Below are 27,542 nucleotides of genomic sequence, written 5' to 3'. Positions count from 1 at the left end.
CGATATATATTTGTGCCAGAAAGGATCTCAGATTCAGAATGGAAAAAACACCTATAAACATTGCTTTCCTACTCATGTAAATTTGTCTTGTCTAATTTGTTTTTCCCTCGCTAGGTGACCCAAATAAACCGTCATAAAAAAGGTATAGTGTCCTTCTGTCGTTTAAAAAATAAGCCACTGGAGCAGGGTTGAAGCCACTGTCACAATTGTACGAATGGAGATCAACTATGTTAATTAATAATGCAAAAAAAATAAAATAAAATCTCACATTTTTTTGTTGTACATAATTAACTCAAATTCTTCGCCATCATCCTCCATTTCAAACTATAAAGAAATCAATCTGTTGCAATGGTTTACCATCCGTCTTGGTCTTTGTGAGCTGTTCAAACACTTTACCGCTGGTTTCCACGTTTCACACTTGCCCCTCAGGTGCAATAATTACAAGTTGTATTGTATTGTATTGTATTAATTTAAAGATCCACAGACCTCATTACCATTTCTGGTCTCTAGAGGGAATTTTCTTTGGAAATGCAATGTTCAGGAAAGCCATCGTGGTGTCAAATAATATTGTCATTCTACACAAGCTATGGTAAAACATGTAGTGGATAACTCATTTAAATAATTCTAAATAATCCATAAAAATGATGGTGAAATATGAACTCCTTAATCATACCCAATTCATACGCTTATATAATTTCTCATGTCAAAGATCAATGCTCATTCTGGCTCCAACAAAAGGTAAATAAATAAATGAATACATGAAGTCCACTCCTAGAGAGGCCATGAGCAAGCTTCCTCATCAGGTGAAAAAAAGTGAGAGATGTGTATTAGAGCAAGGCCATTCATCTAGGAAAAAGTCAAGGAAATGGGCGTCAGTCAGTGACGGATTGACAAAGCTTTTGTCAGTATTGACGGAATGCCCACCTCTGGAAATGACTCAGATTCATCAGAATCTGACCCAGACTCTGTCCTTGTCCTTTTAAAGCGCTTCTATTCTTATATAGAGATTATCATAAGATTTTTATTTTAATTAATTAACAGCGGCTGAATTTTTTGTATTAAGTTCATTTTGTCTTCTTCTTATTATTTATATTTTGACTGATTCATTTAGAGCAGACAATTTCGTTTTAGGTAAATATTTTTACCTGACATGTTTCGGCGAGTCTTTCGCCTTCTTCAGAGTGTCACATGATAGTGTCTTGGGACTCGTCTTTATCAGCCGATGTTCTATGAGGGCGTGAATTACCTGTCTAAAAATGACAAGTCACGCCCCCCGCTGTCCGTTCACTCCTCCAAGATGCTGCTCCAGGATATAGAGAGGATGAAGGCTCCCTCGTCCCTGTTAATGGTTTTTGTGCCTCGCTTGTGGATCTCAATGGCCTCCCTGATCCAGCGCTTATGATTGTTCTCTTTGGTGCGGATGACCCTGGCCTTATCCCAGTCCATGATGTGGTTTTCTCTTTTGCAGTGGTCTGTGATGGCTGATTTGTAATGTTCCTGTTGTGCTTGTTCTTTTATTGCTCTTATTTGTCTTATTGCCGTCTCCCTCTCGCCCTCTGTCTTGTGTTCTTTCTTTGTTTAAACTCCTTCCTGTCTCCCCAATGTATGTTTTATTGCATGATTTGCATGGAATTTCGTAAATGGAGTTGCATTTGTTCTCCGGCTGAATTTTATTGCATGCAGCACACTCAGCCAGCCAGCACCACGCTTTTTTTTTTTTTTTTAAATTCCATTTAAAAAGCTTAAACAGACAAAAAAAAAACTGTGAAAATTAGTTATTAGTTGGAAGGCTGCTACTTTTAGAGAGTTTGAGTTCGTTTCTGAATCTTATAGGTTCCTACTCCTGACTCGTTAACTTTCTCAAAAGTTGGAGATGTGGCTCCATGACTAATTGAATCCTTTTTCAAATCAATTCCAAGCACCACTTTTGTTTGTTTGGCTTCACCGATTGTCCTTGGGATGAAAGAGCTGTGAGAAGTTCGTCCTGATTCGAGCCTTGCAGCCGAGCTGACCAAGTGGTGAAGACAGGAGGTGTTAAGAACAGTTGGAGGTAAAAAGTAAAACTGGAAAAATCAAAACGTGGTCTGGAATCACACTTTCAGTTGCGCGGGCGCAGTGAACTAGGCTGCTTGACGTCTCGGGCCCACCTGGGAAGGAACACTTGACAGTATTCTGAGTGCTGTAGCCAAAAGTTCCGTTGGGTTTGGTAAGCATGCCTTTACATGTAGCTGTTGTTTTTTCTTTCACCACGCCGCCCCAAGACTTGTGACTCTGCTCATAGTGGCTCAAAACGAGAGCGGGACAAAAGAGAGAGAGACACAGGAAGTTGCTTCAGATTTATACTCTGCATTGCTCAGGTCATGCCACTCCTCCAGCCTTATGTAAGGTGAGGTAGAATTTTAGTAGAATTGTGCAGAAATAAATAGTAAGGGGGCGGTATGGTGGACGATTGGCTAGCACGATAGCCTCACAGTGCAGAGGCTGAGGGTTTGGTTCCGGCCCTCCTGTGTGGATTTTGCATGTTCTCCCCATTCCTCCCACCTTCCAAAAACTTGTATGGCAGGATAATTGGACACTCTAAATTGCCTTTAGGTATGAGTGTGAGCGCAGATGGTTGTTGGAATTAAATCATAATTGGATCTAGAGTTAATCACGTTAATACTTTGGTTATAATAAAACTTTGAAATAACAAACGTTCACTCAATCAACCACGAAGGATTCAGAAGAAAATGACACATTGTAAATCAAAGCTGCCACACTTCCCGCAATTAATTAATCTGGATAATGCACATTGAACAACATGATCAGACATACAACACAACATGAAACCCATTTGCAATATAGAATATAAGTGATTATCAAAATTGGGTGGGGGATGTTCTCAGGGGATGTTATGTATTTTGTTTGAACTTTGTACTGAATATGCATATTTTCTTATTCACTTGGCTCTTTTTCTGAGATCTCAGGTGAACAGTTATTTGCTGTTATTGTAGTTACTGATTTTGAGAGGAACATTTTAATAGATTCAACCATTCTAACTGCAAACACATTTGTTGTTTTGTGCTTCATTTGTGGTGGAATCTCTTAGTCTTTTACTGTGAGACTTAAACGCAACCAACCGCCTCATTGAATCTAGAGTTAGATAACCCAAACCTTAGACTACTAGAGCTGTTACTGTCAGTCCTATCGCTAGTAGGTTACAATTAGAGGAAGGATCACTAATAGGTTTGGATTGCTACATAGTTTATTTTTCTTATAAAAGCTTTATTTAAAATCATCCCCGATCCAATGCTCCCTTAAAATGAGTTATCAATGTTTTTAGGGTGATCAAAGGCCTCCACAGCTTTGGCTCTGGTACCAGATCTCTTGAAAGTTGTTGGACACTCTTCCACTCTAGAGTTGCCCATGGTGAGAAATTCAGAGCAGGTGTGAGCCTGCTCATTACCCCCCCGGCTCTGTGCGTCCCTCTGTCTTTGGATGGGGAGACGGGTCCTATTGACTAGGACTGGGCGATATGACCTCAAATCAATATTGTAATAAATTGAGCAATTTGACCTCCATAACAACAAATGCGCGATAAATTCCCCCCGTGGACCAAAATCTAAATAAATGCAGGAAATGCATATTAACTGCTTTTTTTTATTTACCAACTGGTACACATTACTTTCAATGAAAAATAAAAGTAGAAAAATCATTTGTATAAACATTCCAAATAGCTTGCTTTGCATGACTTGAACAAACGACAGATGTCGAATTTCTTTTTGGGACAAGCCCAACAGGAACAACTTCAACTAACGTTACTTCGTCTTCAGCCGTGTCAGCCGCTTCTGGATTTGAATCGGCAGCTACGACTGCGTCGTCTAATTTCTTTCTTGTTCAGATGGGTGGAGTCACGTGACTAGACACGCTGTAGTCGTCTTAAAGGGGCATTAACATTTCCGCAGACAGAAAAGACTTTTCTTTTCTTTTTTTTTTAAACACCGAATTTACCGACATGGGCAAAATGATGTCGGTCATTGTAATAAATTTCGGTCACGGTAAATTTTTGGTTTATTGCCCAGCCCTACTGTTGACACACCTCTACCTAAAAATGGGTCTGGTGTCCTCGGTTTGTAAAAAGTTAACTAAAATTATTTAGCATTTTGGTAGTGATAATAATCATAAATAATAAACGATTGCCGCTTTGAAATATTCCATCATTTGCCCCCCATGGCTGTCCTTTAAAACAGAATAAAAACCTAAAATCAGCACAGATCTGCTATTCTTTAACTTCATTAATGTGATTCTGAGGAGAAGCACTTGGTAACAATAACAAATATTTTCAATTGTTTTTCCAAACGAGCCACAATCCCCGTAATCACTGCAATCTTCACAGTGTCATAACTTTTTCTTATTAGAGGGGCCAATATTATGCACGTTTGGTTCACAAAATCCTGCACTCACCCATGTTTCTAAAATGCAACCAAGTTCTTTAAATGTACATTTTTAAACACATTAAGTGATTTTTTTTTGCAAGAATTTAAACAGAATAAGACAATTCAAGTCAACATTTTGGTGTGGCCATTGACAATTGGTCCTCAGGACAATTAAGGAAAAAGAAAATGGCAACTACTTAAGAGGGGCACCATTGGTGGTGTTTTACTCATCAGTAGGCTCCATACCTGAAGTCTTATGAAGAGGGGCCGAGCATACGTAGGTAGTTCCATCACCACATGTTCAAAAAACGTCTTCCCGTTAAACATGAAGCCTGGTCTTAGAATAATGGCAGCCATTCCAGCTCTTCCCTCCTGCCCTATATACACACACAGGGAATAAAAACATTCAGTGTTCAGTGTTGCCACATCATTCTTCAAAGTATTAGGAACCCGAAAAGTATTGAAATATTTTTATTTTAATATAATTTAGGGCCCAAGAGGTTGATCAGCTGATTAAATTGGCCAATTATAGCCGTTTTTACATCTGTATTTGTTTTCAGACATTGACAAATATACAGTAAAAAAATAAATAGAGAAACATAAAGAAGAGCACACATTTTGCATGCATGCACATTTCTTCCATATTTAAAATTGCATTTTTGTCATACAATACATCTGGGTGGGAGGTGCGTGGTCCTGTGTCCCCACAGGACTGCTGAAAATCTCTGGCCCTGTCAATCATTTAAATTGTCCAACTCTGGTCTAAGTCATGTACATTATTACATGGTGCCACCCAGTGTTCAGAATGAAACAAACAGTTGAATTAAATGATGTCTTTAGTTGCTACAACTCTGGTTAAATAGTAGGAACAGTATTCCTAAATGTTACTTGAAGCACTGTTGCATTCAGTAACATTTTTGCACTTATCTGTATTCCTTGAAAATACATATAAATACACATATTTTGAATGAGACATTTTCTCTTCTTCATTTTTTTTACTTTTTAAAATTTCATTTTATCATTATTTTATATTTATTTTTTCATTTCCATGCATTTCATATAATTCTAAAGAAAATTCCTATATTAGGATATATGGATATGGTTCAAAACGATTATTGTGACGCATGTATGTCATATTGGACGATATCGATATATATTGAATTATTATAATTATTATTATTTATTTTTTTTACTATTGAAAATAAAAAAGGGAAAGGGGATGAATTCCAATTTTTTTTTTTTTTTTTAAATGTACAACGCATGCCGGTGTCGTGCCAAAGTACTTACCCCTGCCAAAATCTGTATCCCCTGTCGCGGGAGCGCGCACGCATAGACTGAAGGCGGCGCGATGTTACTACGTTTGTTTTCATTGAAAGGCACGAAGAATGTATGATTTTGTGTGTTTGATTTGCTGTAATTTAAACCAGGGTTTCCATAAAAGTGGTAGTCTTCGTCGGTGTGGGTTTCAGCACACCATTCGCTACAATTTAACACGTAAAGTAAGCGTTTGACTCCTCCGAAATCGGGGGGAAATTCCCTGCATTTGCATTAGTTAGACCAAAGAAATTTTGCAATCAATGAAGCTACCATAAGGGAATTTCAGTGATCAAAACACGATGGAAAGGGGAGAGGATGAGTGATTCCAGCGAGATCAAATTAAGTGGCAAAATACAGATAGGTGGTATCCTGTTAGAGAACACGTAATTGTATTCCAATTGACTGATTTGTTTATTTTTTTATAACCACTGATAGCCGCGACAAGAGTAGCAAAAGAATAAAAAAATAAATAAAGTCACTCGCGTGCTGCGTCGGACTCGAGGTGCATTCACTGACCACTTAGGCAGTAGGATAGTTACCAGGGGGGACTGATTCTGGCAGCACCTCCCAGAATAGGTACCCCCCTCTAATCACAAAAATATTCACCCCAACCATCAATTCTATTAAATTTACTTTACTTTATTTAATTAAATCACCCTCTAGTTTATTTTACCAGGAGGGCAGTACATGATACATGAATCGCACAAAGATTAACAAGATTTATTCATAGGTTCCTCAAGTAAATATGATAAACCATGAAAAAATAAGACAACATAAGTATGCATGTTCTCCCCATGACTGCGTGTGTTTCCTACTTGTACTCCAGTTTCCTCCCTCATTCCAAAAACATGCATAGTGGGTTGATTGGACACTCGAAATTGCCCCGAGGTATGAATGTGAGTGTGAATGGTTGTTCGTCTCTGTGTGCCCTGCGATTGGCTGGCAACCAGTTCAGGGTGTCCCCCCGCCTACTGCCAAAGACAGTTGGAATAGCCTCCAGGATGCCTGCGACCCTAGTGAGGAGAGGCATATCAGATGGTCATCCAACAGCTTCCGACACGTCACAGCCTGAGCAACCCTCCCATCCAGTCTGCCTGTTGTACTTTTGAAGGAAACCGAGGAGTGCTTTCTTCATTTGCAACTGGCAAATCTGGCCAGTTTACAACACTAAACTGGCTGAAGTTCTTCAGTCCAAGTGTGTCCACACACTCAATTCGGTCCAGGTGTCGCAGTAATGATATTAAGCCTAAATGCAAAGAAAGTCAAAAAGCCACCAAGTAACCGACTGAGGATCAAACAATAAACAAAATTACACATAGAAATAGAATTCCAATTAGAAAACAACTGACACAATTTACTGAGGACAGCATAAATATTACATAAGGACTGCACTATTACAGTATGTAAAGTTCTATGATACAGTAGTTTACTTTGTGAAATTTATTATTTATAGTATTAGCACTTAAATAAATATGTAAATGTGTGTTTGTGACTGTTTGCATATGCATTAATTTGATTACTGCATTTATCAAAGCAGGTGCTTAGAGGGGGGGGTACTTATTGTGGCAGGGGCTGCCAGGATAGGTCCCCCCTGGTAACTTTGCTTAGAAAAGAGCGATCCTGCTCAAACTTGCCACACATACTCAAAATGATCCAATAAGTACACAGAATAAGTCACTTGATGGTTGGGGTGAATATTTTTGTGATTAGAGGGGGGTACCTATTCTGGGAGGTGCTGCCAGAATCAGTCGCCCCTGGTAACTATCCTACTGCCTAAGTGGTCAGTGAATGCACCTCGAGTCCGACGCAGCACGCGAGTGACTTTATTTATTTTTTTATTCTTTTGCTACTCTTGTCGCGGCTATCAGTGGTTATAAAAAAATAAACAAATCAGTCAATTGGAATACAATTACGTGTTCTCTAACAGGATACCACCTATCTGTATTTTGCCACTTAATTTGATCTCGCTGGAATCACTCATCCTCTCCCCTTTCCATCGTGTTTTGATCACTGAAATTCCCTTATGGTAGCTTCATTGATTGCAAAATTTCTTTGGTCTAACTAATGCAAATGCAGGGAATTTCCCCCCGATTTCGGAGGAGTCAAACGCTTACTTTACGTGTTAAATTGTAGCGAATGGTGTGCTGAAACCCACACCGACGAAGACTACCACTTTTATGGAAACCCTGGTTTAAATTACAGCAAATCAAACACACAAAATCACACATTCTTCGTGCCTTTCAATGAAAACAAACGTAGTAACATCGCGCCGCCTTCAGCCTATGCGTGCGCGCTCCCGCGACAGGGGATACAGATTTTGGCAGGGGTAAGTACTTTGGCACGACACCGGCTTCTGTTGCGACGGAGCTCTCGCAAGCTGGTGCTCCTGGTCATTTTGTCCAGTGCGTGTCCGCGGAGGGTGCTTGTTAGCGGCTTCACTGCTATGTACCCCCGCCTCCCTCGCGATGGTGCTCTCGTGTGCCGGTGCTACGGGCCGTTTTGTCTAGTGCATGTCCGCGGAGGGTGCTTGTTAGCGGCTTCACTGCTACGTACGCCCGCCTCCCTTGCGACGGAGGTCTCGTACACTAGAGCTACGGGCCGTTTCATCTCGTGCGTGTCCGGGGAGGGTGCTTGTTATTGGCCTAACTATTAAGCAAGCCTGCCTCTCTCCTCCAGAGCGCCCGTGGGATGGAACTAAGGGACGTTTCCTCTGCCGGTATGTCCATTTTACGCCATCCAGTTTTTTTGTTTGTTTTGAGTCACGCTAGCTCAGCGGCGCATGCGTAAACCTCAGGTTGTATTTCCTAAATGGGAGGGTGTTTGTGACGAGTTGGGCAGTGATAGGTCGAATCTGCTCCGTTGTTTTTGTTTTTTTGGATTAATAATTTATCAAAACCATTTTCTATTGATATCACTCACCCAACCATCGCGATACATATCAATATCGAATTATCGTCACAGCGCTATTAGGATACATATGGGACCTAACAGGAAGATGTGGTGTTAAACAACATATTTGTTGATTTTTATCACTCATTTACAGTGTAAATTACAGTGTAAATTACAGTAAACCCCATCCCTACCCAAACACGAAGTCTTTTTTCCTGGCAATGTAAAATTAAACAAAAATGACTTATTTGTTGAAAACATACTGTACATATAAATACCATACATGCACAAATTAATTAAAATAAATCAGACGATTAACTGCTAATCTGTATTTTTTTCCGCCAAATAACAGCCTACAAAAATCCATCATTCTGGTCCTGATATTATCCTTTGGATTTCGTAAATATCAACTCTTTGAGAGTATGGTAGGGGCTAACATTCAATTGTATTATATAGAATTGCTCCACATAGTAACATACCTGGTATTTCCACTCCATACACATTGACTTCTTGGATAAAATCAACTGACCCAAGTGTTTCTGCCACCTCGGTTGTCGCTACATTTTCACCTTTCCACCTGAATCCAGGAAACCAAAATTAGTTAATAATAGGGATGTAACGATTCACTCAAGCAATTTGATTTTCAATTTTCAGTTCCCGATTTCGATTTGATTATTTTTTTAATTGTTAATTTGCTTGTCTTGTGCGCTTGTGTGGTGCTGCAGCCATTCTTTAACTCACATTTATGTTTACTGCAAGCGTGTACGTTTTTTTGTGCATTTTTAATGAAACCAAAAATTCTACACTATGTTGAGTTGCAGTACCTATGAAAATACCTATAAATATTCAAACAAATACTTGTAAACATATTTCACTTTTCTTGGGCCCCAATCAATTTTTTCAATGTAGAAGGGACTGAAATCATGAATACGTTTGAGAAAATGCACTGTGCTGAAGAAAACTAAAAAAACAAAAAAAAAAAAAACACTTGAATTGATTTCATTTTCATGCCTTAATAAAAAACGTTTTGTTTAGCTTCTTTAGTATGCATAATATAATCTAAACATTCAAAATGTGATATGTGCCCCAACCAAAAAAAAAAACAACTTCAAAGATTATGAGGAACAAATTGTAACGTCTTCTAAAGTTGTCATCATAACCAAGGATGCACGTAAACGGTGTACCGGCGCTCGAGGAATGGAAATTAAATATCGCGCTCCATTTCAAGTCTGTAAACACAAAGTCATTGCATCATACCCTCTCAAACTGAGCCATACTAAATTGCACCAAATTTTAAATCCCACTGAGTCGAACCGAATAAAATTGCTCCATTTTCAAATAAAATCGCCTTTGAATTGTTTTGCACACCACGTATCAAAAACCGTATGGAATAATCCTTTCTGTAGCGATGCGCAACCCTTATTTCTGTAAATAAATGGAAAAAATATTAAATAAAACAATAACAAAACAAAAACAAGTTGTCATGATCTGTATTTGTTGTTTTTGGTTTAGTATTTAGTAGTGATGGGCAAATGAAGCTTTTATGAAGGGCTGAACCATTTGACGCAATCGGTTCAAAATGGTTTTAAGCTTCAAAGCTTCTGTGAAATGACGTCTGGTGGCGAAAAACTACAACTGCAGGCATACTATAGAGGCTTTTAGGCAGTAAAACATTAGTATCTTTACACACACGGAAACAATAATTGGATACCTAGTTCTTTATACTAAAAAATGTTTTTGTGTATTGTGGCAGTTTTTGAGTAAATAAAAAAATCCACATACCTTGTTTAATGTCCAGCTAAGTAATGTGACTGTCATTTCATTATTTTTTTTCCTGACGTCTTAACTAAACAAAAGTATGAACCAATGTTATGCTCAGACCGGTTTTACGAGTTTTTCAGTTTTCACAGCCAGTCTTTAGTTCTTTTCTAGTCCTTGTTTTGTTGACCCTTGTTATTTTGCTTTTGCAATCTCTTTGTTGCTCCCAGTGCCTTGCTTGCCTTTTTATTTTTCAATTAAACACCATTTAAGTTACCCAATCCTCGCCTCCCTGCGTTTCGGTCCTCTTCAACCTCCACCGCAACGTGACACAAGTGTTTAAAAAACCCCCAAAAAAAACGATACATTTTACGTCAGGAAAAAGTAAGACTATAATTATAGCAAAAATGTTCTTTATTTTCATCATTAAATAATTTCATGCACGACCTTTCCTGGCTGATTTTAAATGTTTTATTCCATCTTAAAGGTGCATGAGGTTTAGCTAAGCATTCGACACCGAGCAATAAGAGAGATCAGAAGAAGCCAATGCAAGTCTCTAAACTAATGTGTCACAGACTCGCCAAAAACATAAAAAGTGCCTCGGAGGACAGCACATTTTTCACATATATCTGGCTAGAATTGTGTAAAAGAGGTGAGCAACCAGCTATGAACACCAAATTAACAGGTTAATTAAGTGTCGAAAGACAAAATAATAGAACAGTGAACAGCTGCGCATTAAGCACAATGGCTGAAAAACTGAAATAAATCCGTAACATCAGCCAGGGTGAGGTGCTTTTAAGGGCAAAAATACATTATTTAATATATAAAACATTTATATTAGCTTTGTTTGCACTATTTTGGATCTGAGATTGATGCTTTTTTTAGTTTTGATATCTCCACAATAACCCATCTTGTTTGTTTTAATTTTTAAATCAATTTAGCTTTGGCTATGTTTATGTTATTTGTTTAATTTATTCCAATATATTTGTTATTTATTAAATTGATTGCATTACAATTGACATGAGTTTTTAATGAAAAAAAGCAGAGATAAGATTAAATCTGACACTTTCTGCTTCTCAATAGGAAATGACTCAATACTTCCATCATGATGTTTATGCTTATGTTTATAGCACAATAGTTATTGTGAGGGGACTCAATTCATACTACGATATAATTTTTGTGAGCTCTCAGTCTCCATTTGAAGCAAGTTACTCTATAAAAAAAAATATGAAAACAATGTACGCACTATCTTACATTTATGTACAATGGACATGTAAATTTGTGTAAAAGTTGAAACATTTTTATTTAAAAAACCTTTTATTTAAAAAAATATACTTTATGATAAATATTTATGAATGAATAAATTAAAAGGACTCCTGCCTCTTTAATATCCTGAGATTTTTTTGGAGAAATGGCTGTTAACATTTATAATTTTTTTTCGTCATTTTTGTAAATTTGCGATACACAGTGAATATCCATCCATCCATCATCTATACCGCTTCTCCTCACTAGGGTCACGGGGGGTGCTGGAGCCTATCCCAGCTATCTTCGGGCAGTAGGCGGGGGACACCCTGAACTGGTTGCCAGCCAATCGCAGGGCACACAGAGACGAACAACCATCCGCACTCACACTCATACCTAGGGGCAATTTACAGTGTTCAATCAGCCTGCCATGCATGTTTTTGGAATGTGGGAGGAAACCGGAGTACCCGGAGGAAACCCACGCAGGCACGGGGAGAACATGCAAACTCCACACAGGATGGCCGGAGCTGGGATCGAACCCACGTCCGATGCTGTCTCTCACTGTGAGGCCATCGTGCTAACCAGTCGGCCACCATGCCGCCCACACAGTGAATATAGCCCTAATAATTGTGAACCGGATCAAAATCACTTGTGTCTGACTTGTGCGCCCATCCATCCACCCATTTTCAATACGCTTCTCCTCACTAGGGTCGCGGGGGGGTGCTGGCGCCTATCCCAGCTATCTTCGGGCAGTAGGCGGGGGACACCCTGAATTGGTTGCCAACCAATTGCAGGGCACACAGAGACGAACAACCATCCGCACTCACACTCATACCTAGGGGCAATTTGTCCAATCCACCTGCCATGCATGTTTTTGGAATATGGGAGGAAACAGAGTACCCGGAGGAAACCCACGCAGGCACGGGGAGAACATGCAAACTCCACACAGGATGGCCGGAGCCGGGCTTGAACCCACGACCGATGCTGTCTCTCACCGTGAGGGCATCGTGCTAACCAGTCGACCACCGTGCCGCCCGACTTGTGCGCCCGTTTTCACTTAAAAAAAAGTCCAAACAAGGTCACTGATGAAGTAGTGGTACATACGCCTGACTTGTGTGTGGGCAGCGTGGGTTTGGCTTCCACTCGGTGACGGTGTCTATGTCTGCCCTGTGACTGGCTGGCGACCAGTTCAGGGTGGAGTGTGCCTTTCGCCCGTCGTCATCTGGGATAGGCACTCTCCCGTGACCCTGTACAGCAGGTGTAGGCAAACTACAGACGAAGATCCACATGTGGCCTGTTAAACGTTTTAATCCGGCCCGCCTAACTTAAAAAAAATTAAATGAATAAACCTTGTTAATGTTTTATTTTCTAAATACTGTGGTGTGTCAAAAATATTTTGTTATAACACTTTTGTTCATTATCATTTAAAATTAAATGTATTTTTTTTCTCCGATGAGGTGAGGTTACCAAAACACTCCATCCATCTGCCTCTCTGTCAAATTTTAGACCTTATTGTGGCCCACCAATCAAAAAGTTTGCCCTGCTGTACAGGATAAGCGGTGTGCATAATGACATGACAGAATCCAAACAATTATTTTTGGGGAAAAAAAGTAGTCAACAATTTTTAGAGTGGTGAATGGGTCTCCTAAAATTCAAGCAAGTGAACTATTTTTAAAGGTTCTTAATCCTTAAGGATTCTCCTGAAGTGAAAACCTGCTTAGAGTGGGGGGAGGACTTTGAAGAGGATAAGGACAGAGTAGTAGAAGCAACGGATTAAAAAGCCCCAAAGAGGCAGAAGAGACTAGATCCATACAACGGATGACAGTGAGTTACTTAGATTACATTTACAGTCATTTATATTTGTAATTAAATTTAAAAAAATCTTAAGAATTATGAAAACATTGTTCACAAGTCCAAATGTGACCCCACCAGAGGAGGTTTTGGAGGCGTCTTTTAGTGTTGACCTTTGAAAACCTGGGAAAATATATTGCACTACTCACAAACACGAAAGAACACTGAAAATTCACTCAAAAGCTGAATATTCCCGTTTGTGAGGAATGCATGGATACTCAGAATAATTTGGTTCAGAAGCCAAATGAATCAAGCCACACTGGTTAGATTTACGTATACTACCCTGTCACTTCTGTTCCAGTGTCCGTTTCGGTGTCAGAGAGTTAGTGTAGTTGTGCAAAATTTTTTGGGGGAAAAAAAGTGCCCCGAATTAAGCGTATCGTCATTGTTGTCACTGTTAAGATATGTAATATGACTAGAAAATTCGCCTCAGTATAATAATGATGATTAGTTACTTAACCGCGTAGAATATTCCTATTGTGTCACACTTTGTTTAGTGTGCATTTAAAATGGAAGATTTTTCTTAAACGGATTTAACGCAATCATTTTATGAACAATGTGACAAATATGGTGAGGCGTTATCCCATGGAAATAAAGATTGAATTACTAAATAATGAATTTAGAGACTGCTACAATGGTCAGTATGTCACGTGTGGAGCAGGATTTGGGTCTAGAAGCAGACAGGAGACAAAAGTGGCGACGTAAGTCTTTATAAACAAAAATTCCAAGGAAAAACAAGCAGGGCTGGATTCAGAAAACATGGAAGAAACCTGCTTGACTAGGACTAAGACCGCAAACAACACCAGTTCAATCTGACAAAGACTAGAAACCAACAAAAACAGAAAGAAGGCTAAGAATGCAATACAAATTGATGAGACAATGTGGAACTGGACAAGACACAAAGTGTTGGAGGAAGTTAATTGGGTAACACAAAGGATCGGGCAAACTCGCACAGGTAGACACGATAATCTAATGAGACAGACACACAACAGAACACAAGGATAACATGAAACTAAATTCTAAATCAAAAGCAAAACTATAGACCGATCAGTGTTTCGTCAGTCTACCACCCAAAATGGGAATCCATCACTGACTGACTAACAAACCTTCCGTCGTGATGAACAGGTGTTAATGACCGGCTGTAGTATTGCTTTTGTTTCCAGCTTTCTTCTTCTTTATTCAGTCTATATCTACTCAACTCAACTCAACTGTATTTATAAAGTATTTTAAGACAACCCCCACTCTATGCCAAGTGCTGTACATGGAGCAAAAGTAAGTCATACAACAACAAACAATAAATCAAATAATGAAGACAGATAAAAAGCACAAAAACAGTGAGTAAGTAACTCTCATGCTGAGTCAAAAGCCGAAGAAAGTAGAGAAGAAATGTGTATGAGACAGGGCTGGAGGGGGTGGTTATGAAGCGAACTTTTTTTCTTTTCTCCCTTTTACAAATTAACAACGCGGTCATGTGGAAAGGTTTGGAAACCTTTATGAAGCTACCAAATCAACTTTCCCTCACCAGATGAAGTTATCTATCTATCTACCTGTCTGTCTGTTTGTTTGTCTGTCTGTCTCTGCAGAATGGTGCACAAGTTGTTGTCAGTATGTCTCTCTCATTCACATTTCTTGTGCTTTGAATTAAAATTGTGGGTGCTCACGCTTCTTCCAGCATTCGAAAACTTGAGAAATATATGAAAATAAACACCCTATTGATTTGTTATTTTGTAGCATTAATTTCTTTCAACATATTAGAATTAGAATTAGAATTAGAAATCCCTTTATTGTCATTGTACTCAGGTATCTCGCAACTGTATGTATGGGATCCATTTTATAGTCAGATGCACCCCATGTTTGGAATAAATGGGTCATATATTCTCATTCCTACCATTACAGACTATTGTTATTTGGTTTAAAAGTATAACTTTATCAAGTCTCTTTTAGCAGTCCATATGAAAAAAAAAAACATTTCAGCATGTGTCTTTCCTGCTCATATCGGACAATATCAGTATCGGATCGGAAGTGGAAAATATATTGTGACATCCTAGTTGTCATTTTGGTGGTTTAGTTGAATAAAATATTGACAATAGTAGAAATCCATATAATTGCTGATCAAAGATCAAAAACTTCATTTGACTATTAAATCAAATCATAAACAACTGTACCTGAAGGTGTCTCCTACTCTGTCTTTGAAAAAGATGAAACCCTCGTTGTCTTCAGCCATCAGATCACCTGTGTTAAAGTAGGCATCTCCCTTGACAAACACGTTCCTTATCAGCTTCTTTTCAGTCAGTTGCTTGCTTCCGGCATAGCCGAAGAATGGAGTCAGGGCACTTACTTTAGATAGTAAAAGCCCTGTCTCGCCTGAGAAATGACATGAAAGTAGAGATCAGTACTAAGGCACTTAAGATGAAAGCCACATCAGTGAGGGAAATCTGCCAGATATCTTACCCTTTTTCACTCGGTGACAGAAACCATATTGATCTTTCATTGGCTCGTCATTCATCATGTCATACTTTACAAGATCATATTTGAGCAGGAGCTACACACACAAAAAAAGGATTTCATTAGTAATATTCAGTAATAAATCATGGTTGGTGTTTTATTTAGCTTTTGTTCATGGTTTAATATAACATTGGAATTAGGGGTGCAACGATACGTGTATCTGTATTGAATTGTTCGATACAGTGGTCACGGTTCGGTGCGCACTGGATCGAACAATACACAAAAAGTTATGACGATGAGGAGCAACGCTGCCTACTCCGCCTTTTATATGATGGATTGGCGAGCACAGACCCATTCACTGTACTTTACTGCCCCTCCCACATTCATTTTGGCTCAAACTGCACGAGAAGCTCGCTAGCGGTTGCAACGTGGCTATAACGCATACCTGAAGCGGAAGAAGCTCCACCAAACTTCACGTCGTTTGGAAGTAATTTAGTTTTCAAGTATGCACCAGACGGAAAGCGTGTCGTGGACTACAACTTCAAACAGTAGGTTGCAAGTGTCACACAATGCTAACTACGTCGGTGGAAGTACAACAAACATGGTCACATTTACGCCGACATCACTTCAATGTGAAAATGAGTGGAACGTTTTAAGGTTCCTGCGCGGACCTATTTCAGCAATACTGCAATACCAATACTGCAATTCCTGATTTGTACAACAAGACGAGAGTCAAAATAGCAGCGGCTTTGTCAGCAGCCCCCGCTACGGCACTTAACGTCACTGCGGAGTGGGACATCAAATGCAATGTTATTCAGACACGGCTGCTCGAAAGTCCCACGACTGATGATTTAACCAGAAAAGTCTGAAAGAAGTTGCGGAGGATGGAAATTAGTGCGCCCAAAAGCAACCATACCTGTTTTATTTTATTTAATTTAAAATAATGTGTAGTTGTACAATGCACTCCAAAACATCTTTATTTGTATACAAAGTACAGCGGTTTAAAAAAATAATTTAAGGGATAAAGTGTTAATTTTCTGCCTCTTCTGAAAATACAGTCAAGCACCCATGATGATACACTACTGCATTCTGATGAGTTTGTGTTACAATGATTCAAATTTTAAAAACAATGATGTTTCAAATTATATGATATTAAGGAAGATAATTGTTTTTTATGTATACTCGACTGATAAATATGAATTGCAGAAAAATATTTTAATTTAATATATAAAATAAAGAAATATATACTAATAAATATTTTAGTATTTTTTTACATACCATATATAGCCTATATCTTTAACCCAAGAGTTTAAGTTCAAGGTCCTGTTTTTGTTTAGTAAGTTAATGGTGCTGAATATATACTTCACAAGATAAGTATAGTCTAAATTGTATTTGTTAAGGAGCTGTTTATTTGCCAAATATACTGCAATCGGTTGCTTAGAATGCACCACAGAATATGGGTCATTTCTCAGGTAATTTATTTTGTATTCGTACAATATTCTTATTTTTTTTCATGGAGCTGTTTTTTTAATATGTTGCTAAGTACGCGCAGCAGAAAACGAGTCAGGCGTTGCTAAAATAGATCTACCGTATTTTCGCAGTCATAAGGCGCACTTAAAAGTCCCAAATCTTCCCCTAAACTAACACAGCGCCTTGTAAGGCGACTGCGCTCATTATATGAACAAAGTATCACTCGCGACCATCAACCCTTTTACTCATTGGGCTGTTCGGAGTGCATGTTAGCACACCCTGCTGGACAAAGTGTGAGTCATCTATGCTTCAAAGTGACCATGACTATACATTATGTGACTATGGTGTTTGGGTGATGGTGTGGGAGAAAGCTGGACAAAAGGGCAGCTGTCCACAATGTTGTAGTCTGTCTTATCATTTATGTTATTGCAAGCAAGAAACGTCCCAGGTTTAGACAACAGACAAAAAGCCCAAAGCATAACAGCACATCTCTCTAAACAGCCATGCAAATCTCTCTAAACAGCCATGTGATTTGGCTGAGTCTGAGTGGCTTCCAAAAGGCATTGCTATAGCATTTTGTGTTATTTTTATTTCTTTTTGGTATATTGATGGCATGAGAGATACATGTTTTGTGTTAATCTTATTTCATTGTTTCATTGTTTGCTTGTATGCTGAGTTTTTTTTTTTTTTTTAAACCGTGACTCTAAGGAGTGTGGTGACCTGACATAGTCTTGTAGACTATTGCCATGATACCTATTATTGGTTGGAGTCATTGTTAACGATACGGATTGTCAATGGTATCATAGCAACTGTCTTTGAAATGTGGTGATTGCTTATGGTATTGAGGCAAAGTGAATTGCCATGGGCTGAGTCAGCGCGAGCAGCCGAGCTATTGCTATGCTAAAAGCAGCTGAGCTAGCGGCGCGCCCAGTGTGTGCTTCAAAGACAGAAATAGCACCCTCAACAGGTGTTGCGCCCTTTGAGGCAGCGCGTCCTATGACTGCGAAAATACGGTAATTAAAAAATGTGTGCTTTTGAGTTTAAACAAATGTAAGTAGCTTCAATAAACTATAAGTTAAAAAAAATTGAAACAATAACGAAAAATATAGAACCGTGACACTAATGTATCGAACCGAACCGTGAATTTTGTGTATCGTTGCACCCCTAATTAAAATATCCATCCATCCATCCATTATCTGTACCGCTTCTCCTCACCAGGGTCGCGGGGGGTGCTAGAGCCTATCCCAGCTGTCTTCGGGCAGTGGGCGGGGTACACTCTGGACTGGTTGGCAGCCAATTGCGGGGCATACCGAGACAAACAACCATCCGCGCTCACACTCATACCCTGGAGCAATTTTGAGTGGCCAATCAACCTGCCATGCATGTTTTTGGAATGTGGGAGAAAACCGGAAACCAACGCAGACACGGGGAGAACATGCAAACTACACACGGTAAGGCCGGAGCTGGAATTGATTTCACAACCCCTGCGCTGTGAGGCCGTTGAGCTAACCAGTCGATCACCGTGCCAAACACATTGGAATAGATCATTTCAATTTCCATTGCTGTAATTTACCGTATTTTCATAACCATAGGGCACCCTAAAAGACCCAAACTTACCCCAAAATGGATGAGGCGCCCTATAATGCAAAGCACCTTATGTGTGGACTGAATTTGAAATCAGTGCATGATGTGTGGCTTTCAAATGTTCCACCGGACTGACTGAGAGTATTTAAACAGTCTGTTACTACCCTCTGTTGATCATGGTCTTTAAAAAATTTAAAAAAAACAAAAAAAAACAAGATGCTTCCCAAAGCACACCACTCATGACATCTCTCTAACCAGCCATCTGATTGGCTGAGGCTGAACTCTGCACTCCCAAAGAGATACATGTTTTGTATTAATTTTATTTAATTGTTCCTTGTTTTGGTTGTTTCATTGTTTGCTAGTATGTTGTATGTTGATGTTGGGTGATAATTTTGGTTTTGATTTAAAACAGTGATGGTAAGTAGTGTGGTGACACCAGCATAGTGTGATCATGTACTGTGAATTTAGGGGTTGGTACTAGTTACACAACAATATATATCACAATATATATTAAACATTACATAAACATTATGTATGACATCTACTAACCCTGTAGATAAAGTTGGAACGCCCCACAGTGCCAATCTTGCCAATGTGATTCATGAAACATAGGTTTCCCTCAGTGGAGCCGTACACCTCACACATTTTTATGTTTCCATAACGTCTATGGAACTCCTGCCAGACATCTTGACGCAGCCCATTCCCGACTCCCATCCGTACTGAGTGGACCTTGTCGATATCCATCTGAAGGTGGTAAAGATTACGTTACAATTAAAATAAGTAAATAAAAACAAATGCCAAATGTTTTTAAATCTCTTGCATGTCTTGCCCTTCATTCTCAACAACAGAATATGGTCGAAAGAAGGAGCTTTTTAAAACAAAACAAAGAGTACTTCTAAAATGTATTATACTGATTATGTTCTCGCTGATAAATTTAAAACATACACTGGGATGTATATACTTTTTGCACCTCACACAGAGACCCAAACCCAAACACACCCAGGCGTCGATGGAGATATGTCAGAGTGATGAGGTGCAGTGACTGGACATCTGACCCCGATTTTGAAGTGGAACGATCCACTTTGTTTTGATTCACCAAGATTACAATTCGATTGAGGTATGGCTCAGTTCAAGAACATATGATAAAAGAGGTTTTTGTTGTCACTTTACATACATAAGAATGGACTTGTTAGGACTGTAAATGTTGCATATATCCCATCACAGATATATCGTGCCGATAAAAGAGGATTCACTAAGTATCTTGATATATAAATATTGATATTAAAGTGTAACGATTCAATCCAGATCTATGTGATGCACTTGCACATTTTAAATTAAAAAGGTTTTTCTGACACAAATGAGTTTTTGTTACTCCCTTACAATTCCTAAGAACAATAATATGATAACGATGTCCATCATTTTGAATTACTTATCAATTTGAATTTAGAAAATTAGAAATTAGAAATCCCTTTATTGTCATTGTACTCAAGTGTGCAACGAGATTAGAGGGCTCCCCTCTCCAGTGCAACACAACAATAATACAGACAAATATATAAATTAGATAAATAAATAAGAGAGTGCAATGGAATTTAGTACTGAATAGTGTATATAAAAACACATCACAATGCTGTTCTGCAAGGTAAGGGTGTTCTCGTGTGTGTGTGAGAGTTCAGAATGGAGATGGCTCTCGGAAAGAAACTGTTTCTCAGTCTATTGGTCCTTGATTTGATGCATCTGTAGCGCCTGCCAGAGGGCATCAGGTCGAACAGGTGTGAGTTTGGGTTACATTGGCAAATGCTGTACACTAAGAACGGACATGGGAAAAAAATTCTGTGCTAATCAATGAATAAACACTGCACATGTTTAAAAAAGATGGAAACAAATAGAGCACAATTAAGAAATATTTGCAGTCGACAGAATTCGCCAAATGCTGCTGGAGGTGCCAAGGACTAAGCACAGCCTCAGGGGGGACCGTGCCTTTTCTGTTGCTGGTCCTTCCCTATGGAATGACCTCCCATTAAATGTTAGGTAAGCCCCCTCTCTGTCCACTTTTAAAACACATTTTTAATCTTTAGCTTTTGACTCAACATGAGACTGTCTCTGTTCTGATGTTCTTCTGGTATCCATTGTATATTTGTTTATGTGTTCAATTTGTGTTCTAATTTCCCGCTAATTTATATTACACCATATGGAAAGCGCTTTGTTACAGCTCTAGCTGTTGTGAAATGCGCTATATAAATAAAGTTGTCTAGTATAGTATAGTATAGTATAGTATAGTATAGTATAGTACAACATGGCATAGTATAGTATAGTATACTATCGTATAGTATAGTATAGTATGAAGTTAGTGTTGGCACCAGTGACAGATAAAATATTGTATATGCCGATCAGCGTTGCCCGTCAATCACTTGAAGATGCAAACAATGGAATCGTGGTTGAAGCATAATTCTTCTGAAAAAACGAAGGTACAAGTGCAAAAGAAAGCCAAACAAGAGTCGGATTTACACCCACAAGTTGCGAGCCATCCAAGGCACAGTTTTCTTTTTTTTGTCATTGTTTCGCAAAGGTTTGCCAGGCATTTAGTCAAGGTTTATATGCACAGTAATAAGCACTGACTGTGTGAGTATATCCTTTGATGGGTGTAATTCATGTGTGTAAATTGTTGCTTTTCTAATTACTGATGACCACAAATGAGCACAGTGCCATGCCCAAGCTTTCACCCACTCAACAACATAACAGAAGGACAGTGGACAAAGAGGACTTTCAGTCGTGCATCAATAAGGAGCTCTGCCATCATATTACGCATACGTGCATGTCTGTGTCCACTGTGGGAGGAGCAAACAAAGGCAACAAAAGATGGTTTTCTTTGGTCCACAGAGCATAGTGTGATTCACGACTCAGTGATTGTGGACTAGAAAACTATGACAGACTATAGTGCATAATCTCCACAAAAAATTCTTGCAAAATGTTACCAAATATGGGATGGCCATTGGAAACTTAAACATTGTTGATCATTGAGAAACTAAAATCAGTGTGTTTCTTGCGTTGAAAATATATACTGGAGTCCTGACACTTAACATGAACATGATCTATGTGGGCCAGCTATAGTTGCCATTTTGTACGAGATATAGGTGAACCATTATTTAGTTTGCTAGAAAGAGAAGTGAATATTTGTGATATAGCAAAACCATAAAATGGTAATGTATGTATTAGTGTCTGTGTGTGAAATATTTACCTTTAAGAGGCAGGGCCTGGTGGCATAGTGTGTGAGGTCGGTGAGTTTGCGTGTGATTGTCTGGGACTGAGCTGAGCTGTGATTGATAAAGGCTCCCTCTGTGAGTGTGCTCATTGTGTTTGTGTTGTACTGTGAGCCCGCCATTCAATAAAAGGCTCAAAAGGGCATTGGTGACTGTGGCTTATTGCAGAATTCTGCAATATAGCAAGGATTTCCGCCATAGACGGACAAATGTGTTACACAAAGAATTGCGATATACAATAGGCAAACCAATGAAATGCTATTCAACGAGATGAATGAAGGTACATAATTAACCTAAATATCCACTTTATTGAATCGCTTAACTAATTGGTGTGCCGTGAATTTTTTTTTTTTGCTGATTGAATTTTGAGAAACACAGTCTTCTGGTGTGCGCGAATGAAGCAGCTGTATCCAAAAACAGAACGCTCCAACGGATTTGGCGTGGACTTAGCATGAGGCATCTATGCGCTAACGTCAGCTGACCTTAGATGTTAGTTGAAGGAAGTTCTTCACGTTATAATTTATCAGAGCTGGACAGTCCGTCCCGAGGGCGGAACGGTCCGGCCTTGCAGCTGGCCGGACGCCTATTTTTGTGGCGGTTAAAAAAAAAAGGGTTAGATGAACAAAGGCCGGAGTTGTATTTTAGTCTGGCCCACGAATCGGCCCTCGTGTGTGTGATGACCCAACTTGCGAAATGGGCAAACGACAAAAATTGCCTCAGAACGAGTCAAAAGCACAGCTACCAACTAGTTGTGTATGAAGAGACATGAGACAGCAGTGTGCGTTCAAGTGTGCCTGTATTTCCTTATTCTGACATCACGTAACCCGCGCCACCTGCTTCTGGGGCATACCATTAAAAAGGGGGGGCGGGGCAATACAACAGACAAGAGAACAGAGGACAAGTTAAACCGTTAACCCACTTTGGTTTGACGAAACACTTACCACCATTATATAAGCCCATAATAAGATAAGCGGATTTAAATAGTAAATTAGTCAGCTAATTATTTTTATAGGGATTGGAACACAAACAATGATCTTTAAATAAACCTCTGCCGGTAGCATCTCTCCCGCGGCAGTGTCATGGAAATATGTCAATTTTCACTGTAAATTCAGATGCCCTTAAAATAGACAATGCCAATCTATAATTAGTAATACAAACTGATAAATAGCAGACAGTGTTACCTTTGGCTGGTTGCAGAGGTATCTGCACAGTTCACCAATATACTGGAAAACAGTTGCATTATGTTTGCGACAGTCATTCCAGAATTGTGAGGCTGAGAACTTCTTCTTTAGAATGCATGTCGCACCTGTGATGAATCAACAACATTAAATTCAATATTACATAAATGTAAAATTGTTTAGCAGTAAAACCTCTTTATATCAAAGTTCAAACTTTGTGGACCAGAATACTGGCAGATTTCTATAGTAATACATCTATTTTTACCCCCCCTGCCTCTGATATTGCAGCATCAGAAGCCTGCCAGATACAGGAACCTTCATTTACAAACAAATCTGTTCACAAATAAAATCAGAAAAATTATTGCCTCAAATCACGCACTATGCTTCAATTTAACAACCATCCTGTCAAGGATATGAAAGGCTTAGTTGCGCTTTTCCGCATGCTGCCTAAACCTCATTCAGTTTATCTGTCACTCATGACAGGAATCTTTACTTTTTGCTCTAAATTATGCCAAAAAAGTCCTAAAAAACTAAAAGCTAGAAATTGTTATTCGGGTGCCTAATTGTTTGCTGTCCAAAAAAAGGAAATGGCAAACCACGAGAATGGCGTTTGTGATCTCACTATGGTTTTTGTGTTTTGTGTCAATTGTAATAATACATTCATCCATTTTCCAGATCCCCATTAGGGTCATGGATGAGCCTTTGCTAGCTGGCTTTGGGCAAAGGGCCAGCTGCGTCCTAGACTGGCCACCAGCCAATCGCAGGTCACACAGACAGACAAATATTCAGACAAATATTCACACTCACATTCACAACAGTGAATCAGACATAGGGCTGGGCGATAAACCGAAAATTTACCGTTACCGAAATTTATTACAATGACCGAAATCATTTTGCCCATGTCGGTAAATTCGGTGAATAAAAAAAGAAAAAAGAAAAGCCTTTTGTCTGCGGCAATGTTCATGCCCCTTTAAGACCGCTACAGCGCCTCTAGTCATGTGACTCCACCCGTCTGTCGCTCTCGTTGCTGGCGATTCAAATCCAGAAGCTTTCTCACCACCCACAACACAACCATGCTGTGCTGAAAGTTCAAAGTGAGAAGCAAGGTTCGACAAGTGACAACAGCCCATGAACGGAGGCGACACCATACGAGAGAACGTCTCAGAGGTGGACGCGATAGCCTAGCACATAGCTAAAGATAAAGCTCCTCTAGTTACGTGGCGCGCACAGGATTTAAACGCTTCATGAAAGCCGTATTTCCCGATATGGACTACATCGGGCCGGGAGCTTAGACATGTCAAGCATTTTGCATCTACATCCGACTTGTGGTCGGGTCGCAACATGGATCCCTGATTGAGCCTGACTGTCCATTACATAGACGACAAGTGGCGACTGCGCACCAGAGTACTCGAGACGGCACATTTTCCCCGATAATGCCCACTTGTTTATTTGGCTTGCATTGACATTTTCTTTCATTTTATTTAGCGTTTTTTTATTTGCCATTATTTACATCATGAGAGCATCTTGGCGCAATCTATTTGCAGAAAAAGATTTCGCAAGAGGTACCCTTTTTCTTTGTGACATTGTTCAAGTCATGCAAAGCAAGCTCAGGGTTCACGGTTAACCGCTTCCCGATTGCCCGGGGCAAGTGAAATTTGGCCACGGGCAAGGTAAAATTATGGGCAACTTGCCCGACCGGGCAAGCATTTTTTAAAGCAGCCAAATATCTTTAATTTTGACGAAAACGGTGGTGTGATCTGTTTGTGTGCACTGTATGGTGATGGTTTAACCCAGACACCCCCTTATGTTTTGGTATGGTCCATTGGCCTTATCGGGGGCAATGGGCGGGCGCTACGGGGATCAGTTAGTTCAGTGAATGTCGAGTTAAAGTGGACGTCAATAAATCCCGCAGTATTGGAACTCGCTGTCGTAGCATCCTCATTTGAAGTTTGAAAAACACAACAAAAACCTACGATATTTCGACCGAAAATTGACAGCCGGAAGTTTTCTTACCTTCTGCGCATGTTTACAAGTGGCGACGAGTTCGTTCAAATCCGAACATTTCGGATTCCTCTGACATGACTAAAATAGCTCGAATATATTTAAGTTGACAATTCAGTTGTGAGTAAGGAAGGGAGTAATATTTGATTATTGGCTGTTAATTCATTAGCTCCATGATGTGACCTGACATAGTGTCAGTGACTGTGTTCTGTTTATGCTATGAAACTTATGGAGGCAGCACCACAGGCACTGGTCTTAAAGGAATACACAAATTTGCCACACTCATAATTTACTCATGTGATTCCTCAATTAATACGCTCTCCTGGACTTAAAATTGATCATCTGGATTGCTGTAATATCATTTTCCCAATTTAACATGCAGATTTGTTAATTATTAAAACTACAATTAACATTTTCAATAACTGCACAGGATGATACATTTGCTCTTGTGAGTAGGGTTTCATGGTTGATGATGAAAACAAGATTAATTTATGCTTATCAGATTATATGTTTATTTACATTTGTGGCGCACATTTTACAACCATAAACATTTTATTCTTAGAGAAAAAAAATTGTCACTTGCCCAAGTCGGGCAAGTAATTTGGCCACTCGGGCAAGGCAAATTTTAGTGGCACTTGCCCTATGGGCAAGCAGTTTTTAAAGCAGTTTTAACCGCGAACCCTGCAAGCTATTTACAAATGATTTTTGTACTTTTATTTTTCATTGAAAGTAAAGTGTACCAGTTGGTCAATAAAAAAAAACAGTCAATATGCAATTCCTGCATTTATTTTGATTTTAGTCCACGTGGGAATTTATCGTGCATTTATCGTTATTGAGGTAAAATTGCTCGATTTCTCGCGATATTGATTTGAGGTCATATCGCCCAGCCCTAATCAGACATGAATGTTTTTAGAATGTGGGAGGAATCTGGAGTACCTGAGGATAAATAAAACATGCAACAATGGGAAAAACATGCAAAGTGCAAACACACATAAAGGCTGAAATCCAGATTTCGATCCCCGACCTCAGAACTGTGAGGCACAGTGGTGCTATGAGGTTCATGGATGGTGAGACACTAATATTGGAATCAGATCTACAAATATATGTGTTTTTCTCTGCTTCCGCCGTACATTATACTGTAGATGCCGCCGACTGACCGCGTAATCCATATAACCATGTGACCACATAATGAAAACTATACTGATAATTGCCTGATTAGCCCACATAACCAAAATACAACGCTCGAAGGCAGAGGTGTCAAAGTTATTTTTGTGAACGGGCCACATCGTGGTTCTGGTTTCCCTCAGAGGGCCGTTATGACTGCGAACTCATATAAATCACCTTACATTATCACTTACACACAACACATTGATACAAAGCTAGTTTTGAAATCAAAAGCCAGTAATAAATGGCAATATCTCATATCTCAATGTTGTTAAAAGTGAAGAAAATGTGCTAGAAGCAGCAAGTTGAAGCACATGATTTTCCCTTCGCGGGCCACATAAAATGAGGTTGCGGGCCACATCTGGCCCCCGGGCCTTGAGTTTGACACATGTGCTCTAAGGAGAATGCCACTCATGCACGTTCGTGTCCACCACCGCGTGAAGCCAATTCATAAAGTTGTCAGCATTATGGCGCGAGTCTGTGTCGATTTCGGATAAACTCCTCATCAGTGAGCCCTGTAGGTGGTCATCGCGGTGCCGCTTCGGGAGCGTCAATGTTGAGCGAATAAAAATGTTCCAGCGAGGAGGCAGACTCCACAGCCAAGTGTGGCCGCATTGGAACACTCCATTGAGTGGTGTACGCGTAGCCTGGAGCTGCCGCATTTCAAAGAATAAAATGGCGCCTTGTAGTTACGTTGCCTACAGTCAAAAAAATCCTCATCCATGTGCATGACTAGTAATTCCCACTCCTGTCTCTGTGTATATCCCGACTGGTGCTTTTACGCTGTGCGTCCTCACCGTGAACAGCAGAGAAGCAGTGTTCAGCGTCCTAACAGCATAATCTATGTACCTCTGCTCACTTCCACAGTTCCCCATTCTTATATAAATCAGCCACGGAGAGGTAAATTCATTTGATATGTTGAAAGTGGTTATAGGTAAGGATGTCCACATCAATTTTAGTGCCAATTGATC

General features: G+C 39.5%; 1 protein-coding gene and 1 long non-coding RNA gene across 6 annotated transcripts in view; one reads left to right on the top strand and one right to left on the bottom strand.

The window, feature by feature from the left end:
• Positions 1-27,542, bottom strand: part of slc27a6 (solute carrier family 27 member 6) — a 70,886-nt gene that overhangs the window by 17,436 nt on the left and 25,908 nt on the right. For 3 of the 5 annotated variants that reach the window (XM_088281460.1, XM_088281461.1, XM_088281458.1), the window contains exons 4-9: positions 23,410-23,534; positions 19,521-19,715; positions 15,924-16,014; positions 15,638-15,836; positions 9,101-9,198; positions 4,662-4,792 (exon numbers count right to left, since the gene is read on the bottom strand). In XM_088281460.1, coding sequence (XP_088137586.1) covers positions 4,662-4,792; positions 9,101-9,198; positions 15,638-15,836; positions 15,924-16,014; positions 19,521-19,715; positions 23,410-23,534 — 839 coding nt within the window. Of the gene's footprint in view, positions 1-1,888; positions 2,272-4,661; positions 4,793-6,350; positions 6,979-9,100; positions 9,199-15,637; positions 15,837-15,923; positions 16,015-19,520; positions 19,716-23,409; positions 23,535-27,542 lie in introns of those variants that run through there. The other 2 variants (XM_088281457.1, XM_088281459.1) reach the window with 2 other exon arrangements.
• On the top strand, positions 8,060-20,366 carry LOC148319641 (uncharacterized). Its single transcript, XR_015839761.1, has 3 exons — positions 8,060-8,448; positions 18,606-18,838; positions 19,951-20,366. It is a non-coding gene; the product is annotated as an uncharacterized LOC148319641 (long non-coding RNA).

This window comes from Idiotropiscis lumnitzeri, chromosome 18, assembly GCF_059441095.1.
Source record: "Idiotropiscis lumnitzeri isolate Australia: NSW breed Sydney's pygmy pipehorse chromosome 18, RoL_Ilum_1.0, whole genome shotgun sequence".
In the NCBI taxonomy this organism is placed as follows: Eukaryota; Metazoa; Chordata; class Actinopteri; order Syngnathiformes; family Syngnathidae; genus Idiotropiscis; species Idiotropiscis lumnitzeri.
This window is presented reverse-complemented; position numbering and strand designations above follow the sequence as displayed.